The sequence below is a fragment of the Vanrija albida genome (genome assembly GCF_041260175.1).
Source record: "Vanrija albida strain AlHP1 chromosome Unknown contig_1, whole genome shotgun sequence".
Taxonomy (NCBI): Eukaryota; Fungi; Basidiomycota; class Tremellomycetes; order Trichosporonales; family Trichosporonaceae; genus Vanrija; species Vanrija albida.
Genome location: NW_027191420.1, coordinates 1934443 through 1953634, shown reverse-complemented (window position 1 = coordinate 1953634; position 19192 = coordinate 1934443). Strand labels below are relative to the sequence as shown.

The 19192-nt window shown below is 63.8% G+C and overlaps 6 protein-coding genes across 6 annotated transcripts; 3 read left to right on the top strand and 3 right to left on the bottom strand.

Annotated features, from left to right (window-relative positions):
* Window positions 1-210: 210 nt before the first annotated feature.
* Window positions 211-4748, top strand: BBC1 (assembly of actin patch protein; the record flags this gene model as incomplete). Its single annotated transcript, XM_069349460.1, has 4 exons — window positions 211-242; window positions 277-330; window positions 392-479; window positions 516-4748. 4 exons carry the CDS (start codon window positions 211-213, stop codon window positions 4746-4748), a joined length of 4407 nt encoding a protein of 1468 aa, XP_069213004.1.
* A 589-nt stretch (window positions 4749-5337) lies between these two features.
* STE4 (G protein subunit beta) lies at window positions 5338-6540 on the bottom strand (the record flags this gene model as incomplete). Its single annotated transcript, XM_069349459.1, has 4 exons — window positions 5338-5349; window positions 5388-5700; window positions 5760-6384; window positions 6432-6540. 4 exons carry the CDS (start codon window positions 6538-6540, stop codon window positions 5338-5340), a joined length of 1059 nt encoding a protein of 352 aa, XP_069213003.1.
* Window positions 6541-8861: 2321 nt separating this feature from the next.
* Q8F55_000807 (uncharacterized protein) lies at window positions 8862-9862 on the bottom strand (the record flags this gene model as incomplete). Its single annotated transcript, XM_069349458.1, has 4 exons — window positions 8862-9414; window positions 9514-9559; window positions 9613-9631; window positions 9782-9862. 4 exons carry the CDS (start codon window positions 9860-9862, stop codon window positions 8862-8864), a joined length of 699 nt encoding a protein of 232 aa, XP_069213002.1.
* Window positions 9863-12931: 3069 nt separating this feature from the next.
* On the top strand, window positions 12932-13823 carry GIS2 (gig suppressor; the record flags this gene model as incomplete). Its single annotated transcript, XM_069349457.1, has 5 exons — window positions 12932-12957; window positions 13008-13049; window positions 13125-13135; window positions 13174-13636; window positions 13781-13823. 5 exons carry the CDS (start codon window positions 12932-12934, stop codon window positions 13821-13823), a joined length of 585 nt encoding a protein of 194 aa, XP_069213001.1.
* A 443-nt stretch (window positions 13824-14266) lies between these two features.
* On the bottom strand, window positions 14267-15648 carry Q8F55_000805 (uncharacterized protein; the record flags this gene model as incomplete). The annotated part of the gene is made up of 7 exons (XM_069349456.1): window positions 14267-14905; window positions 14942-15036; window positions 15079-15267; window positions 15308-15334; window positions 15368-15417; window positions 15467-15586; window positions 15623-15648. The coding sequence occupies 7 exons, from the start codon at window positions 15646-15648 to the stop codon at window positions 14267-14269; spliced, it is 1146 nt and encodes a 381-aa protein (XP_069213000.1).
* A 2547-nt stretch (window positions 15649-18195) lies between these two features.
* On the top strand, window positions 18196-19191 carry Q8F55_000804 (uncharacterized protein; the record flags this gene model as incomplete). The annotated part of the gene is made up of 1 exon (XM_069349455.1): window positions 18196-19191. One exon carries the CDS (start codon window positions 18196-18198, stop codon window positions 19189-19191), a length of 996 nt encoding a protein of 331 aa, XP_069212999.1.
* Between the last annotated feature and the right edge of the window lies 1 nt (window position 19192).

The following is a 19192-nucleotide window of genomic DNA, read 5'->3' as shown; positions in this document are numbered from 1 at the left end:
CTGGTTCCTCGACACTCCGCCCCGTCAGGTCAGTCAGTCTGTTGTGCGCAAGCGACGACGACGACGACGACGACGACACGACGAACAACAAGTGCCATCTTGCATCTGCACTGCACACCATCTCTGCCCCACTCTTCCACCTACACATACCACCACACCCACAACCCACACAACACACCGTCGGCCCACACGCGCACGCGAGAGGACACGATGGCGTCCTACCCATATCTCGCGCGCACAACGTAAGTTGGGGCCACGGCGGCGCTGACACGGCAGGTTCAAGTACAAGTCGCCGCATGCGACCGACCTGTCATTTGCAAAGGGCGAGACGTGAGTGCTGGCGTCAGCCGGTGCTGGCCTGTGCTCCCCCCCACCGATGCTCACCCCGCAGCATCCGCGTGACTGGCGAATCGCCCGACGACGAGGACTGGGCCCTCGGCGAGAGCCTTGACGGCTCGAGATCGGGTGGATTCCCCAAGGTGCGTTCGTGCGAGGCGCGAGGCCGCTGACGCCAGGACTTTGCCGTCGCGATCGAGGAGGACGAGGAGGATGCGGCCCCAGCAGCCGCGCCGGCACCCGTCGTAGCGGCTGCCGCGCCAGCGCCGCCCACCCCCGCCGCCGCCGAGGAGCCTGCCGCCCCACCGGCCCCACCCGTCGAGCCTGCCCCGCCCGCTCCCGAGGCCGCGCCTGCGGCGGTCGAGCGTTCGGCCGAGCCCACGCCTGTGGCATCCCCCGCCGCCGAGGTTCCCCCACCTCCCCCGGTCGTCGCCCCCGTTCCCGTCCCGGCCCCCGCGGCCCCGCCCGTCGAGCCCAAGGCCCCATCGCCGGTGCCAGCCAAGGCCCCGTCGCCGGTCGCGAACAAGCCGGTCTCGCCTCCTGCTGTCTCCCCCGCCGCTCCCGCCCCGGCAGCCGCCGGAGGCGATGACGACGCGCCCAAACCCCAGTCGATGAAGGACCGCCTCGCGTTCTTCAACGCCGCCCAGCAGAAGACGGCCCCGCCCCCGCCCATCAAGCCCAAGCCCGCCGCTGGCGGCCTCACCTGGAGCCAGCGCCAGAAACTCCGCCAGGAGCAGGAGGCGAAGGAGCGCGAGGAGGCGGCTGCGCGTGGCGAGGCTGCATCGCCTCCTCCGGCCCCGCCTTCTGCCGCTTCTGCCGCTGCGACACCGTCCGAGTCCCCCGCACTCGCCGCGCCTGCCACGCCCATGGCCCGCGCGACGTCCCGCGACTCGGAGGAGGGCACCGGCATGTCGGCTGCGGACGCCGCCGCGGCCGTCTCAAAGGGTGGCTCGCTGAAGGAGCGCATGGCGGCGCTTGCCTCTGGCGGTGCTTTCGGAGCGCCGGCTGAGCGCCCGCCTCCCCCCAAGCCCACCGGCAAGGTCTGGCAGCGGCCCGCCGCTCCCCCTGCCCCCGAGCCTACCGAGGAGGGCGACGAGGATGGCGCTGCGGCTGCACCGCCCCCGCCCATCGCGATCCCGCGCGCTAGTCCCGGAGAGGAGGGCGCCGAGGAGGATGACGAAGCCCCGGCCGAGCAGACCGAGGAGGACGACGAGAAGGCCCGCCGCGCCGCTATCGCAGCCCGCATGGCCAAGCTTGGAGCCCGCGGACCGATGGGCTTTGCGCCTGTCCCCGGCGCAAGGCCCACACCGGCCCGCAAGCCTACTGCCGAGTCGGTGTCGACGCCCGCCGAGGAGAAGGCTGCCCAGCCTGAGGAGGTGGCCAGCCCCGCGGATGAGGCACCAGCGCCAGCTGCTGAACCCGAGGCACCGCCCGCTGCCTCGCCAATCGCGGCTCCTGTGCCCATCCTTCCGCCTATCACCACCGCCGCTGAGGACGCGACCACGACCGCGCCTACTTCGGTCAAGATGCCACCCATCGCGCGTCGTGCGGCGGGTCCCCGTAGGCGCGGTGCTGCCCCAGCCAGCGCTTCGCCTTCCGCTTCCGCGCCTGCCTCGGCCCCCGAGACCCCGGTCAACGACACCCCGCCGGCGCCGCCGGTAGCTGCTGAGCGCGAGGGCGAGCCAGCCGCTCCCCCCGCGGCGCCCGCGGCTGCGTCTCCAGCCGCTGACATCAACCCCCGTCTCGAGCGCATCCTCCCGGACGGCACTATCGAGCCGCCGCCCCAGATCCCCGTCTACGGCGAGGAGGACCCGCTGCCCAAGAGCCCGGAGCAGGTGCGCCTCGAGAAGATCGAGACTGTCATCGGCGCCGGAGTCCTTGGTGCCGGAGGTGCCGCGGCCGCGGGCATCGCTCTTTCCCCAGTTCCAGCTGCTGAGACCACCGAGCACGTCGACCCGCCGCCGCAGGTAGCGAGCGAGGAGACGCCCCTCCAGAAGACTGACGCCGAGTTGGATGTTGAGCACATCGAAGAGGACCTCGGCAGCGGCGGCCACGGTGCGACCGGCGCCGCCGTTGCTGGCATTGCCCTCTCCCCCGTTGGTGGTGACGAGGAGGAGGAGGAGGACCAAGTCACGCTCGACGCCCTCCGGGAGGACGGCGCACATGTCTTTGTCGCCCAGGGAGACGAGCCCGCCTCGCAAGACCCCAACGCACCACCTGCCAATGCGTCGTACTACAACTCGGCTCCAGCTGACGAGCCCGAGTCTGTCGAGACGCGGGCGGCTCGCCGGTTGTCGGGTGGCCCCCGTCCAGGTGGTCCTCGCCCTCTGCCGACTCGCGCCGTTCACGACGATGACGAGGGCGAGCAGAACGAGGAAGAGTCTGAGCCTGTCTCAGCCCCACCCCCGCCTGCCCCGGGACGGCCCGCCCCACCTCCCGAGCAGCGTGAGCTGCCTCCCGCGCCGGTGGTTGTCCCTCCCCCACCTCCTCCCAGTCGCCCTTTGGCGCCCCCGGTTCCCCAGCACCAGGTCGATGACTTGGACGAGGAGCCTGAGGTCATCGAGGTTGACCCGGAGGAGGATGAGGCACCCCCTCCTCCGCCTCCCGCTCGCCAGCCGACGTCGCCTCCGGTTCCTCCCGCTCAGCAGAGGGCACTCCCTCCCCTTCAGACTTCGGCGCCGCCACCGCCTCCGGCGCGCAGCGCTGCGTCGCCCACTGCCACGAGCCGCTCCCCCATCTCGCCTGCCGCGGCTGCGGCCGCTGGCATCGGTGGTCTTGGAGCCCTCGCTGCCGGTGCGGGGGTCGCTGCGGCTGCTGGAGCATCTCACGGTGACGACAGTGATGCTGCCGATGCCGAGGCCTCGCGCCGCGCCGGCATTGCCGCTCGCATGGCCAAGCTTGGAGGCATCAAGTTTGGCGCTCCTCCCCCCGTGTTCAAGAAGCAGACCGTGGACGAGGCTCCCGCGCCTGCTGCCGCCGACGAAGACGCAGTTCAGTCCCCTGTGGTGACTTCGCCTGAAGACCCGGAGAACCCCGATGCCGATGACGACGACCCTCACCCGCCTACAAGAGCGCCCCGCCCGTCGTTGGTCCCTGGGTCTGCCGAGGACCCCGGATCGCCAGAGGACGAGGCCGCCCGTCGCCGTGCCACTCTCGCTCGTCTCCGTGCCACAGGTGCGCTTGGGTTCGGCCTCTTCAGCGGCCCTGCGGCTGTGCAGGAGGAGCCCGAACAGGCTGAGCGAGAGGAAGAGGAAGACGAGGATGAGGCGGAGGGAGAGGAAGAGGAGGACGAGGCCCCCCCTCCCCCTCCTCCCGCTCGTCCTGCTGTTCCCGGTCACGGCGCTTCCCTGCCGCCCCCGCCACCTGCGGCCCGCCCAGCCCCTCCCCCGCCCCCGCCTGAGGATGGAGATGAGGAGGAGGAACAGGACGCTCCTCCGCCCCCGCCTCCTCGTCCCCCTATCCCGGCGCCCCAGCGGTCTAGCACTCTTCCACCTAGCCCCAACGCCCCGGTTCGCGCTGCCCCGCTCCCGCCTAGCCCCAACGCCCCGGTCCGCGCTGCCCCACTGCCGCCTCCCCCCGTGGAGAACCAGCAGTACGTCGAGGACGGCGCCCCGCCTCCTCCCCCGCCTCGCCCTCCGCAGCCGCAGAAGCAGCAAAGCCTGCCTCCCGGGTACTCTCCGCCCCCTCCTCCTCCCCCGCCTGTCGAGCAGGCTCACCCGCGGGCCAGCTTTGACGGTCCGCCTCCCCCGCTCCCGCCGACTCGCCAGGCGACTCTGCCCACTCCCCCAGCGCGCCAGGGAACCCTTCCGCCGCCACCACCTCCCGCCGCTGGTACGCCTGGTACGCCGCTCTCTCCCCCAGTGCTCGCTGGTGCCGTCAGCCAGGTAACGTCTTCGGGCTCTGGCGGCCGTGCGTCTCTCTCCGCCCACCGCCCCGGCTTCAACGACCTGCAGCAGGCGTCATCTACACATGGCGCGGCTCTCATCCGCGCAGCTCGCAGGGTGTTTGACCAGGGCAAGCGCGGCTACTACGGCGATGGGTCGCCGACTGGATTCATCCGCGTCGCGTTTGACCAGGCGCACCTCGCCATGTCGGACCCGAGCGGCCCACCTGGCTTGCCCGTGTACGAGCAAGAAGTGTCGAGCGTACTCAAGCGGCTCGACGAGCCCCGCCCCGGAGACATTGTTGCCATCTACGACGGCAAGTTCAAGGGCAAGAAGGGTCTGCAGAGCTACACGCAGCAGATTGGCAGTGTCGAGGACCCGCTGCTCGGTATCATTGCCGAGTACGACCAGAAGAACAAGCACAAGCTTCGCGTCTTGCAGGTTGAGCGCGGCCACCCCGACGAGATTAGCTACCGCCTCGACGACCTCAAGGGCGGCAGGGTTGTCGTCTACCGAATCGGCTTGTAGATGCGACCAAGAGTACGAATTGAATGATATCTAGCTGTGATAATGATGAACACATGCACAAAAGTTGGTAATGCAGCGTTGGGGATGTGAAGGGTGAAGGAGACTTGGTGTCGCCACTGCCACACCGAGCAGGTCTCACGGCCGCTGTGTGAGGCCCAAGCTCTGCTGCCTTCAGCAAAGTCCGCTTCCAGTTGCTCCAAGGTACACCTCGGGACGCTGCTGCCCGAGCCCATCCCATCCCCATGAACGTGCTGCCTACGCACCCGAGGCAGCTCGCTCGCTCCAACTGCCTGCGCCTTGCCGTGGCGCCACAGTGGCGTTGGATCTGGAGCCACCGCCATGTTCGCCTGCGTCCCCCTTCAGCACACCCCTCTCTCTCTTCTCTCTGCCCCCATGCACGTTGCTGACAAAAGCATGCATGTCTGGCGACGCCGCGCCAAAAGTCGTCGTACCTAAACTGTGTACAAGATCGCGACAGAGACATGTGAACATAGGAGGAGGAAAGGATGATAACGGCAAGGGGTATGGGTGATGGGGGCATTGTATGCGATGACTGACATTGATTAACCAACAGTGTGGTGGGGATATTCTACGACCAGACCTGCGTTGGTTAGCAGCTGTTGCCTGTCCAGCACTCACTTTAAGCAAGCTGTCCCAAGAGCCAGTGCAGAGCGCGATACCGTCTCCGCTGACGCCGAGACACGACACGCGGTTGTCGTGGCCTGCGAGCACACCGATGCGCTCGCCTTTTAGCGTGTCCCAGACATTGACGTTGTAGTCGTCATAGCCGGCGAACAGGACACGACCCGAGATGGAGAATGCGACCGAGGTAATGCCGCAAAGGATGTTGTCGTGCTGGTACGAGTTGAGCTCGCGGTCGGCGCGGAGATCAAAGAGCTTGCAAGTGGCGTCATCCGAACCCGTGGCAAAGGCATCGCCGTTGGGGAAGAACCTGAGGAGGGTATTGTTAGAGCTGTTTCTGGGTATTTGCGCCTAGGATAGCACACTCACTGGACGGCGTTGATGTCCGACTCGTGGCCCGTGAACGTCTGGACGGCGCGGCCGGTACGAATGTCCCAGACCTTGGCTGTTGCGTCGCAGGCTCCCGACACGAAGAGGTTCTGGTTGGGCGCAAGTGAAATGCTCATGACGTCGCCAGTGTGGTCGTTGAATTCCATCGTCCGTGTTCCCTGCTCAATGTCCCAGAGCATGCAGGTCATGTCGCCCGATGAAGTGACAATCTGGCGGTCGTTGATGAATCGACAGCAGGACAGATATCCAGTGTGGGCACTCAGTTCGCGAGCGACCTTGACCTGGCCACCGCCCTGCCCTGGTCCGGCTCCGCGGAGCGAATAGATTGTGCAGATGTTGTCCAGACCACCACAGGCGACAAAGCTTCCTGAGGGCGAGTAGGCGCAGGTCATGACCCAACTAGACCGTAAGGGGATGGCGTGAACCTTGTTGGTTGTGTATGCGTCCCACACGATCAGCTTGCCATCTTGAGACGCGGATACGAGATGCCTCTTGTCGGCCGACCAGTGGAGCGCGTAAATCTTGGCCAGGTGGCCTTTGAGAGTTCGCCGCACCTTGAGAGTCAGACGGGGGAGCGGTGGTGTGTCGTTGGCCATGGCGCGCACTGGGCAGCTTAGTGGCTGTCGTCGCTCACGACATTAGTGTACTCACGACTCGTGTCTGCTGTTTGGTCCTTGGCTGCTCGAATCTTGTCCTTGAGGCCGTCTGCCTCCCTCCGGGCTGCCGAGATCTTCTCTTGAATCTCTGCTTGTGTCGACATTATGTTGAAGCCTGTCGGGCGCGAGTCGTCAGGCACCTAGGTGTTTGTGGGGGTTGAGTGAAAGGAAAGCGGGGAGGTTTGGTGTTGAACGAGGTGTCGACAAAGTGACTGCACGGGTGCACGTTGTGTTTCCATAGGGTACGTGTAGAGTTGCAAAGAACAGAGCGACGAGCAGAGTGGTAAGCGACTGAGCTGGGGCCTTGGGACGACAGTCCTCACCTTGTTCAGCGGACAATAGGAGGGCCTGGCAAGGGGCCTGCGGCAAGACGGTGGCAATGAGTGGGAAGAGAGGGAGAGTCGTCGAAGTGTCACCTGTCTATGGACAGGATGCTTTGGGTGCCTTGGGAAATGAGGGAAAGGTTGAGAATGGAACGTAGAGTGATGGGATGGGTGGGTGGTTCGATGGGTGATGGACAGGTTTGAGATGAGCAGAGAGACGCCCCGGGACGGCGACGAGGCGACTGGTGGAAAAGCGCTGCGCTGCCTTGCAGGGGGAGGTGGGACGGGGGAGGGGGGAGAGTCGAGAGGGGGTAGAGGGGCACGAGGCAAGGAGGAGGATCACGGGTGGGTCTGTGCGTCGCCAGCGCAGACGAGGCAGAGGGCGACGGTCCGAGCACTCAGTGGCAAGAGACCCGGGCACACGCGCGCACACGCGCGTCGCAACAATGGCGCGCGCCAAGGGAGCCTGGCTGGCCGAGGGAAGGCAGGGCAGTCGAAAGCGGCAGCGCTGAAGCCTCGATGGCGTCGGCGAGGTCGAGACGGCGTGGCAGTTGGTGGTGAGGACGACGCGGTGGGCGGCGACTAGAGTCGAGGGTGGGCAGTGGCTCAAGTAGTGGCAAGCAAGACTCGTCGACGGCTCGGACCTTGATGGTCACTTCTGGGCGGGCGGCGGGGCGTAGTGGTCTGGCCGCTGCTGGTCGTGGGAGTGGAAGTGCACAAGGATGTGCAGAGGGGCAAGAGGAAGAATCCAACAGACTGAGAATCATGTTGTCAGCGTCGTCGTTGTCGTCGTCCATGCCGTCGCGGGGGGCACGCCGAGCTGTGCAGGCAGCGCCGCGGCCGCGCGCCCCGCCCCGCCGCGCCGCGCTCCTGACGAGACAGGACACAAAAACTCACGAGCAAAGTCCCTCGGCGTCGTGCACGGATCCGGTGGCTTGTAATCTGTGATTAAGGAAATGGCCCGACGCGGCGCGCAGAGAGGGCCGAGAGGGAATGTCGGCGTCCGCTCGGATCTGCAAGGCGGCCCTGGTGGTGGTCGTGGTCGTCGTGGGTAGGACGGGGGAGGAAGAGGAGGAAGAGGGGGTCCTCCACAATCCTGGACAAGGTTGTACGTGTCCTTTGGCGGCTGGAAGGAAGCACAGAGGCGTCAGTCGTCATGCGGCGGCGGAGGCGGCGGCGGCAGGGCTCTTGTTGATGGACGTACCGGCTCACGGGGGGAGGTGGGCGCGGCGCGGGCTACTCGATCAACGGCGGCGGCGACTAGCAGCACTCGTTGCGGCTTCGGGCGGCGGCGGGTAAACGATGACGAGGATGGCCTTGTCAATGTGGGGTCATGGATGGGCTCTCTGCCTTCCCTGCCTGCCTGGGGGGTGGGGTGGGGTGGGTGCTGAGCCCCGAGACGAGAGCGGTCTGTGCGTCGTCGCGTGGCCGCCAGGTTGGGCGGTGGGGTTTGCCGCTGCACGCGCTGCACGCTGCTGATGCGAGGTCGACGGCGCTCCCAGTGGCGTCAATTGCACAAGGGCCGACGTTTGTTGTTGTTGTTATGCGAAGGCAGGAGAGAGAGGTACAATCCAAGCCCGCGACGAGGTTGTTCGAGTGACCGAACCCCGGTGGGTGGGTGGGTGAGTGGGTGAGATTACACCCAAAACTCAGGTCCCCCCGTGCCTGAAAACAATCCCACAATATCAATTGATTACAACAAGCGGGGGGTATTGTATTACTCGAGCAAACGTGATGCACAGCGCTTGCAAGCACGCTTGGTGTGCTCTTGAAAAGACGAACAGAAGGCAGCTGGCGGCGTGGTGCATCCACACTCGCAGCGACGACGACGGCGACGCCTGGCTCGCTCGTGCCCATTGTTATCAGGCAGGGCGGGCCGTGGTGGCGAAGCTGGCGCCAGAACAATAGGGCGACCGGGGAATAGGCCCTTCAGTCATCCCACCACGCCAAGGTCTCTTGGCCCGCTCAAAAACGCTCATAAACGAAAGGCTGCATGCAATAAACGAGGCTTTAGGTTACGTTGACAACTACGAGAGGATTGTTCGTCGGCGCACAGTCGGCGCGGTCGGGGCCTCCGGGGCCCTGGGCGACAGCAAGGTCGCTTAGAGGAGGAGGGCACCGGCCGCAACGGCGATGGCGGCGGCGGCGAGGCCGGGGGCGGCCGCGCCGACAACAGCACCGCTGCCGGCTCCGGCCGAGGCCGAGGCGGACGCGCTGCTGGCCGAAGCGCTGACAGCACCGGACGCGCTGCTGGCCGAAGCACCGGCACCGCCCGAGGCGCTGCTGGCCGAAGCGCCGGCGCCACCGCCGCCGCCGGTCGCGCTGGCCGACGAAGCCGAAGCGCCGGCACCGCCACCGGTGCCGCTGCCGCTGGCGCTGCTGGCCGAGGCACCACCGCCGGCACCCGACTCGGAGGCCGAGGCACCGCCGCCGCCGCCGCTGGAGGGCTGCGTGCTGTTGTTCTTGCAGTCGGTGGTGGAGCCGGCCTGGACGTTGATGATGGACGAGTACTGCTCGGCACCGGTCGAGTCCTTGACAGCGACGTTCAAGCTGGTGCCGGCGGGCTGGTCAACGATCCAGGTGTAGGACGTGTCCGACGTGTCCTGGAGGAGGGTCTCGAGGGTGGCGCCGATCTGGCCGGCGGGGATGAGACGGCTGATGTTGTGTCAGAGAGGTGGGTTAGGGGTGGTGGGATGTGGCGATCGATCCATCCCTTGATCGCCACTCGGCACTGGGCCGCCCAGACAAACTTACACGAAGTAGGGGGCCTTGCCGTTGCGCCAGGTAAGACGTGTGGGCTCTGGGGAAAGTCAGCAGCTGAACAAGAGGGAGTTTTCTACCATCCACACTCACGGCACTGGACGACCGAGGGCTGTAGACGCAACGGTGAATTTGGATCAAGGCAGCGGCATGGGCGACGAGTGGCGAGGCGGTAGGGTAGGGATCAGATCGGCGCAGCAGTGATGGAGAAAAACCCCTAGGTCAGTGGGCTGAGACAACGGCGAGCGGGGCAGAAACATACCGGCGTGTCGACGGTGAGAGCGTCCTGGGCGAGAGCGCCGAGGGCGACGACGAGCGAGATGATGAGGGCCTTGTTGAGCATTGTGATGGTATACCTGTATGCAGCGGTGGTGATGGAACAGAAAGTGATGGGGGGAAGGGGGGCGTGGAGACGGTGGGCTATTTGAACGGCTGGGCACGAGAGATGGCACCCCGATGAAACTCGGTAACGGGGTTGGTTGGCTAGTGATTCATTCATGAGACGACGACGTGCCTCGCAGCCTCGCAGCCCTCGCATTTTCCATGATCGCTGCGGAGACGGGGGGTGGGTGGGTGGGTCCGGGTCGGGCGCCGGCAGAGAGAGCGCTCGCGGCCGCGGCGCAGGCGGCAGCGCGCAGCATCTCTGCTCATGCTCTGCTCTTCGGCGCGGCTCCAGCCATTAGACTCTTGGGGGGTGTATAGGAATGCGCAGCAGAGGTGCTCGGCGGGCGCTGGGCGTGGTGCCATGCGTGGGTGGTGGCTCTTGCCGGCTCGAGAAGGTGCCTCTTGGACTTTTGCCTGCTGGCCTTCTGGGCCCCAAAGCCAGGGCTGGCGGGTCGGGCTGGGCTGCAGGCGACATGGGAACATGAGGACTGGGACTGGCAATGTGCGTCAGTGTGGATACTTTGCCTCGCGCCGGGTGGTGTGCCTTTGCATGTGTGCGAACTCTGTAGTAACGTGTTACAGGCTGGAGCTACCCCTTTGCCCCTTCCCCTAACTATGACGCTTGGCGCCGGCGGGGGGGTGAGTGGGGGGAGTGGTGTTGCTGCGCAGCGCGCGCGTGGTGCGCGTAGTAAAAGTGGGCACACTGCCCTCCGCCGCCATCCCTGAGCGTGTGGAGTACATGAGAGCGACGTCAGCTTGGTGCAACCTGCCGAGTCTGGCATCTAGACGCAGCGTGGGTCGGTGAGATCACTGGCAGAGTTTGTTTTCATCCTCGCCCTCGCCATCGGAAGGGCCGAGGAGCAGAGTTGGGTGGGGGTGGTTCGAGGGCCGAGGTGTGACGCGCATGATGCGGGCGATCAAACACGCGTGACTCGCTCGGCCGACGGACGCATGACGCTCGCTCGCTCGCTCGTCGCTAGCTCACTCGCTGCATAAGCGATCGTGGAGCTCAGCGTTCAGTGGTCAGCATTCATCCGGCCAAGCGTCGACGACGTCGACATTGACGTCGACGTCGCCCTCGCCCGCCCACCCTGTCTGAAACAAGTGGCCGGTCGTAATGTCGAGGCACTGCTGCACCGGGTAACCGATGACGCTGGGCAGAGGAAGCTACTGGAATTGGGAACAAGGTTTCTGGGGGGTCAGATCCAGTACAATACATTACACGTCAGATTCCGGTCGGCATCAACGCTATCATCGAGAGGGTGGGCAAGGTGTGCCTAAGTGGCCAACGACTGAATGTTACATCCGAGAAGAGCAGTGTTCCAGCCACTGTATCTCTGGGAAGTGCGAGACGGGCCGGCGGGGATTGGAGGATGGCAAGGCCACACGAGGGTACAGTGGCAATCCGCAGTCGCAAGTGGCGTCGCGCGACACGACGCGCAAGGCCGGCAAGGCCGGCAAGGCCCTCGAGACGCGCTACGGCTGATCGGCATATGGCGCCATGCCGGACCTTGAGGCCGCTGGGTCGACCTTGCCGCAGGAGCAGGGCATGCGTCTTGGTAAGGCCTCGGCTTCTCCGCAAACCACTCACGACTCGTACCCTTATGCTAACCCGCCAGGTGTGGCAACAGGTCATCTCCTGCATGTACTGACAAGGACGAGGCTTCTGAACCCCCACTGCTACGGGGCCATCGATGGCGCTCACTTGCCGCCCGCTCACCCAGCGGTTGTGCAGTTGGCGCTTGGGCCCTCGACGAGCATCATTTGGGGGCTGCATGCCTCATCGCCCGTCGAGTCTCTGATACCAACAGTGAAGAGCGGCCGGCTGGTTGGTCGGCGAGGCAGATCTGTGGCCTATGACGCTCTACAAGTATGCCACCCGTCATGCTATGTTCGCGTGTTCTTCGGCTGGTCAGTCACTGGCGAGTACACGAGTGGCTGCTGCCGGGCGGGGAAGGGGGCAGATGACCTCAAGTCAACAAATGCCATACAATAGGTGTGCCGCATACCGGCGCGTCAATGGAAATGCTGGGCCCACGCGCAAGTGGCGCGGAACAGATGCAACGCAGGTTAGACGTTACAGAGTCGACTACCCCGGCTACCCCTCCACTACCCCTCTTGATGGGCTGTTGGACAGGTGTGAAACATCTTTCGGCATGTCAGGAGCAAGATGCGGCACGGCACGCAGCTAGTCGATTAGTAAAGTCGACGAGCTCCTTGACGACGAGCCGTGACCGCTCTGCCGCGGGCACGTCGTCGGTCGGTGAGATGCCAGTGTTCAGCGTCAGTCACGGCTGGAAGGGTGCCGCGCGGTGCTCAAACGTGGGCGAGCGCGTCAATGAACGGGTGGGCGAGCGCGTCTCGGCAGCAGTTGGCTGTGTCGCCGTGAACCAGGCAAGCTCGCGCACGGTCTGAGTGATCGCTGCTCGTTGTCAGTGACAGCATCGGGACGAGTCAGGGCTCGCGCGACCCGGTAACGACTGGGCTGGCTGGATTAGGGAGGGATTTGTTTGGGGTCAGATCCGAGGGAGCAAGGTAATGCTGTCGGAGCAAGGTAATGATGTCGGAGCAAGGTAATGCTGTCAGCCCTCATCCCTCACCCGCGGCAATTGCTTTGTACACGTCAGATTCCGCGTCGGTTGTGGCCGGCGCGCGGCACCAACTCTATCATGACGCGTATCTAACTCGCCCGTCGTGGTGCAGCGATTCACCCGCTCCCGAGAACAAGCACCAGCCACAGCCGCCGGGCGGCCATTTTCCGGCTCGTTCGCGGGGCGGAAAGGCGGGCTAAGAGATCCGGTCAACACTGCCAACACCATCCACCCATCTTTCCATCGACAGGCGAGCTCGAGGAGGCAGAGCGGAGGCACAGGCAGATCTCTCTGGGAAGTGTGAGTGGGTGTGGGGGTGGGGGATGGGGGTTGGCGGAGGAGCGGCGGCAGCGGCACGCGCTCGCTCGCGCGAGCACGCCGGATCCGCAGTCGGGCGCGCGGGCGCGATGGGCAGCAGACGGCGCTGATCACCGCCAATGCAGATAGGTTATTGCATCATGTTGTGAGTCAGCCATGGACGCCAGCTCGACGTCGGACACGGCTGACCAGCAGCGCGGCGGCATCCATCCCCGGGTCGAGACAGGGCTGCTTCAAGTGAGTTGGGGGGGCTGCCTCCGGCGTGCCCCCCGGCCCCAAGCTATCACTGGGCGATGCTAACCACTCCCCCAGGTGTGGAAACCGTACGTCGCTCGCCCGGCGCCAGCCCACTAACCCCCAGTCGGGCACATTGCCGAGAACTGCCAGTCGCCAGCGCGGCTGTGCTACAACTGCCGCGAGGCGGGGCACGAGTCGACAAACTGCCCGCACCCGCGCACGACCGACGGCAAGCAGTGCTATGCGTGCGGCGGCGTGGGGCACGTCAAGGCCGACTGCCCTTCGCTGCGTGCGTCCTTCGGCAACGGGTTCGGCGGCGGCGCGTTCGGCGGCAACGCGCAAAAGTGCTACCACTGCGGGAGGCCAGGCCACATTGCACGCATGTGCCCGCAGGCGCGGCTCGGCGGCTTCGCGGGCGGACGGGGGGGCTTCCCGCCCCGCCCACGCGCGACCGCGAACCCAGACGGAACACCAGTCAAGTGCTACCGCTGTAATGGCGAGAACCACCTCGCGCGCGACTGCCTCGCGCCCCGCGACGACTCGGCCAAAAAGTGCTACAAGTGCAACGAGACGGGCCACATTGCTCGGTGAGTCCGTCTGCGGCTGCGGCTGTGGCTGGGGCAACTTTGTGGGGCTTCAGGACTGTGCCGCCGCGGCGGCGTACGCGCTCGCCAATCGCCAAGAGAGGCGCGGATTCGGCTGTCGGGTATGCTGCTGACACGGCGCCCCAGTGACTGCTCCGCGGCCAACGACGAGCTCCCGTCTGCCGAATAAGCGACTGTACGACGCCAGTTGTGTCCTACCTCATTGTATCTGCCCGTATGCGGCGTGTTCGCGCTCGGTATCTCTTGTGTCTCCTCGTCTTGGGCCGGCATGAATACTTGGGTTTTGGTGGGGGAGGCCGGAGGATCGGGCCGATGTGTGTGGGCAGTGGTTTTTGATTCGGAACGAGCAGCGAACAGCTGTGTCAACTCAACGTACAGTCAATGTTCGCGTTGCACACGCTCGGAGCGAGCAGAAGATGAGTACGGCACGAGAGCAAAGCAGCATCTTATACACATTTGTCACCGGACAGGTCCCCGCCACGCGGTTATCCTACTAGCCCAGAGCGGGCAAGTCGGGCACCATCCCGAGACCTGTCCACAACTCTACTCTGCGTTCTATGTCTATGCTGATACAGTCGAGGCAGTCCTCCGACTACCCCAGATGGCTGATGTCTAAAACCCGACATGACTCCTCAATGCCTGCCCCAGGCGCTCGTCCACCCGCCGGCCAATGAACACCATCTTGGGCGACGGTTCCGGGTCGCCATCTCGCGTTGACCCACGCGGCGTAGTCACCTCAAACATATCTGCAACACCCTGCACGACGCGCTCAGACCCGTCCTCGAGCCTCACATAGCCCTTGGTGCGGAGCACATCAGGCAGGGGGTCTTGCAGACCTGGCGGGCGTTCCTCGCCGTCCCACAGAAGTGCCTCGAGGAAGCCGCTGAGCTTCTCCCATTGAGCACCTGTGAGCACGGGTAGCGGGATCGTTACAGTGGAGATGGCGTTGCGGTGGCCGTGGGCATGGTCGTGGTCGTGCTTCCCATCGGCGCAACACGCCTTGCCCTCTGGGAGAGCGGCTGCTGCCGACGACGTGAACGCCTTGAGGTTGAAGAGCGAGTCGAGCGGCATACGGGACTTGACAGTCTCGAATACCCGCAGTGTCGGGTTGATGGCCGCCACTGATTCGGCGACCTCGCTCAGCGTCTCCGGCGAGACCAAGTCGGTCTTGTTGAGCAAGATGACGTCGGCACACGCGACCTGCTTCTCCGCCTCGTTGGGCTCGTTGTCTGGTCGGTCCTCGGCAAGTTGCTGGGTGTCAGTTCCAACAAGCAGTGTCTACCTTACCTTCAAGACATTCTTGGTGTCGACGACGCAGACGATCGAGTCGAGGATCAGGTCGCCCATCTCTTCGTTTGCCCAGAACCCTCGGGCGATGGGCGCTGAGAGGTCAGCTAATTGGGGACTTTACACAGCTGACGTACCAGGATCCGCAAGACCGGTCAACTCGACCATGACCCAGTCAATCTTGTCCTTCTGCACCGCGACCATGTCCTCGATCGCCTGGATGCCCATGTCCTTGAACGAGCAGCACAGGCAGCCGTTCGGCAGGGTGAGCATCGAGTCGGTCGTGCCATTCGGCTCGTCGGGGTTGTTGAACGTCAGGGACTTGGCTGGGATGTTAGCATTACAGCTGTTGAAGGAGTTACCCACCCTCGATGTCGGTCGTGTCGCCGAAGTCTGATGTCAGCTCATCCTACCTTCTTCGCGCACCGTTCATGCACACGGCGATGCGGTAGCCGTGGTCGGCAGTCAGAATGTAGCTGAGTGGTCAGCTCAAGCATCGAAATCATTGGACAGCTGGACACGCACTCGAGAAGTGTAGATTTCCCCGCTCCAAGGTATCCAGTCAGCAAGGTCATGGGCACTTTGGGCCGGTCGAAGGCATCGCCGCCACCGGCACCGCCCTGCTCCTCGTCGGCGTCAAGGAGCCTGACGTCAGCTTGTAGATGGGTATGTGTAGCTCACTGTGGTACGTCGTCGTCCTCTGACATTGTCTGCAGGATGTGTTATGGGGGATGTTGAGAAGGAGGGATCAAGATTGAAGAGCTGCCCGCAGCTGAAAGTGGAGGCCGAGGGATCCACTACGCGGGCCCCACATTCGAGGCGGAATCAAACCAACGCCAAGGAAGGTAGGCAAGAGACAGGTCGATGAATCAAACGGACCAAGCGACAACCATGCATCCAAGCGTTCAACAGGCCCGACATGCCCGACACGAGCTCAAGTCCAGCTGGTGATTTGCCACACGAGCCAGGGAGGCGACTATAATGGACGACCCCGCTGCGATCCCTCGTTGTTCCGCCACGACTTCGTGGTGTGCGGACGAAGTCATCGGTGTGTAGCAGCTCACCAGGTCTGTGTTTCTCGTGTCAGTGGGTGCAGAAGTCATCTCAACCTCCTCTCCTGTCAGTCATTAACGCTGCTACTAACGTGCGGCACACGAGGTGTAGCTCGGAGTGATGGTGGGGAGAATGTCCCGGGGGGATGAGCTGGATGAGACTTGACAAGACCTGACCCCCAGATCGCGCGACACCACCTCCAGCCATGCCGGTGACAGCAGCTCCACTTCGCCGAACAGTCTCCCTAGAACCCCACAGAGTTGAGCTACCTGACGATGCCGAAGGCTACACCGCTTCTGTTGATCAGTTGGGCAAAGGGCTAGGAGAGGGAGGGGTCGACGTCTCAGCGCAAGGTGGAGACACGTGATACATGACCCCGACGCGTCGCGCGTCGCTCACTCGCGCTCCGTCTCGATGATCCGGATGAACTCACCGGTATTCCAGGCCCTCGATCATCTTGTGACCAGCTCCGACGAGTTAGGACCGCGTCTCCCACTCCTGGGGTTTGACAGAGTAACCCGTCCCATGGTCGCAGGTGCTGGCGCCGTCGACCGCCGGTGAAGCCGAGGTCGTTTCAGACGCGCTCTGGCCTGTGCTCGGCGGCCGATCATGCCGGGACTGGGCTCCGCAGTGTAGGTCCGGCGAGTCCGGACTCTGGACCGGCTGAGACACAGGGGCCCGGGATCTCCATGTGCTGAAGAGAGCCGCAGAAGAACGCAGGCAGGCTTCAGACGCACCTGGATGCGGTGCCACGCAGGGGGTTTGCCGGCTTGTCGAGCTTCTCGGGTCCTGATCTAACGTATACATCTAACGTACGAAGACTACGTGTGCACAAGATGCCCTGTCGTCCAGGTACACGCCTGGCGTGTCAGGTTGGTATCGTGTGGAGCTTCACTCTAGAACTCTGTCATCCTTCTCCGTTTAGATGTGGCGACTTCCTTGGCAGGGTCGGTTCACTAGCCGATGTGTTCTTTCCAGCAGTCTGTTCCTGCACCTAATGCACTCCCAAACAACACCTGCACAGCCTCTTACGACCAGGTCCAAGGAGAGCCGGTTTCGAATGTGGCGCCCCGCGTGGCAGTTTCGCCTACAGTCGTCGTGAGATGCAAGTCCTTCAGCAACTTGGCGCGCTTGTGACCTCCAGTCCTCGGCTCTGATCCTTGAAACATAGGCAATAAGAAGTGTGCCCCCTCTCGAACACCGCCTCTCGAGGGGCCGCGAGGGGGCGCCGGGATCCTTGAGTGTACAGAACACATCACAGGCACTGGTCAACGCGAGACCACAGGGCTGACTTGCCCACAGATGCCTGTCTTCGCCTTAACTCCACGCCGACCGGATGCGACGTGACGCGACGTGGATTGAACACAACTAACACAAGGAACAAACATGGCGGTGCGTGGTAGGGGTGGCTTTCAGCAGGGCACGAGGAGGACGGGGCAAGAGTGGGAGTGCGGCGAGCGCCACATCTGTCCGGGGGTGGAGTGGGCACGTCTCTGCGCCGCACTACGCGACGCGACGCGGATCGACTCGACGCGGATCGAAGCAACGCGGAGCGACGCAACGCGGCTGGCTTCTGACTGAGGCGAAGGGGGAAGATCTCGAAGCTCCAGGCTCACTGCGAGGTCTGACACCCAGAGAACCAGACACGGCTCAAAGCCTGCGCTCGTCCTCGTGTAACAGCGCCGATCGGACATCCCTACTGCTTCAGACTAATGAGCAGGGTCATCAAACGTCGGACCTATGTATCCCTAGTCTCGACGACGAGACGTTCCTCGACCTCTCTTCGTCCTCTCGACTCTTGTCCTGTTCAACACTCCGCATGACTTGCGATCAACCGGTGAACACGGCTCCCCCGTGTACGACGCTCCCCCATCCGACGCGAAGATGTCAAACATCCTTGGCGGAGAAGGATGCCGACAACGGTTTCACCACCAACATCCCCAACACGATGCTGTGCCGGCTATGGCTTTCTCCGGGCCGTTGGTTGGACTTGAACCAGCGGGTCTCGGCGTCGACAGTCTGGTCTGAAAGGTACATAAAGACGCCTGGAGGACGATGATTCTGAACTCCACCTCGACTCTCAACCTCTTCCTCGAATAGCCTGAACACCAGACCTCGCCAACAACAATCCGAACACTCCAAGGTAAGAACACTTGTACTCAAAACTGGGACGACCCCGCTGATACCCATTCCCCTCATAGATGCGCACTTCTGTTCTCCTCTATCTTCTCCCTCTTCTTCCGGGTGCTCTTTCCGCCCCGACAGCACGCAAGAACAAGTCGGACGACTCCAACTCGGACAGCTCCAACTCGGACAGCTCCAACCCGGACAGCTCGATCCCAGTGGCCCACGACCACAAGATTTCGCCGTACTGGGACGGCCCTATCAACCTCAGAAAGGTCGGCGTGGACGGCTACTACAACGACAACAGCCCGATCATGGAAGGAGTTGAAGCTCGGTTTTCGGACGCCAACGGTCGGACGCCTTCATCGACCTCCTGGAATGCGACTGGCAACTGCAGGATCGGCCACTGGGGTCTCAGGCATTGGGACGAGGAGACGCAGGCGAACCTTTGGGATGCGTGGGTCGAGTGCGTTGAATATGCCGAGGAGATCACGGCCGACATTCGCTACATTGGTAATGTTTTCCAGTGTGGAACCGGCCTTGATCAGGAGGTCACAATGACCCTGTCGCACTCGGAAACTTCCTCGTCGTCGGTATCTGCGAATATCGGTTTCAGCTACTCGGGATTCGAAATCGGTCTCGGCATGGAAGCGCAGGACGAGGTGACCTCGGGCGCAGAGATGACCAGGACGCTCAAGTGTCCTCAGGACGCCGAGCCCAATCTCTTGTGCCTCCTTGGCGGTCCGGCTCTCATCAAGTATTCAGTCCGCCGGGGCTGGGTCAAGATCCAACACCGAGACGAGAAGGACGGACACGTCAAGGGTACACCCCACCAGTGGAAGAACCAGGGCGATAAATCCAAGAACTACGGCATGGACGATCACTCGGTCAAGTTCGAATACTCGTGGAACGGCCGATTCGAGACCGGCTGGCACGTTTGGGAGACCACTGGCGACATGTGCAAGGGCGAGATGTTCAAGGGTGAATACACCCCCAGCCGAGTTTTCGGCAACGACAAGCTCACCGGCGGAGGAAGCGACAGCGCCGGCAAGGACACCAGCTACAGCCCCTAAA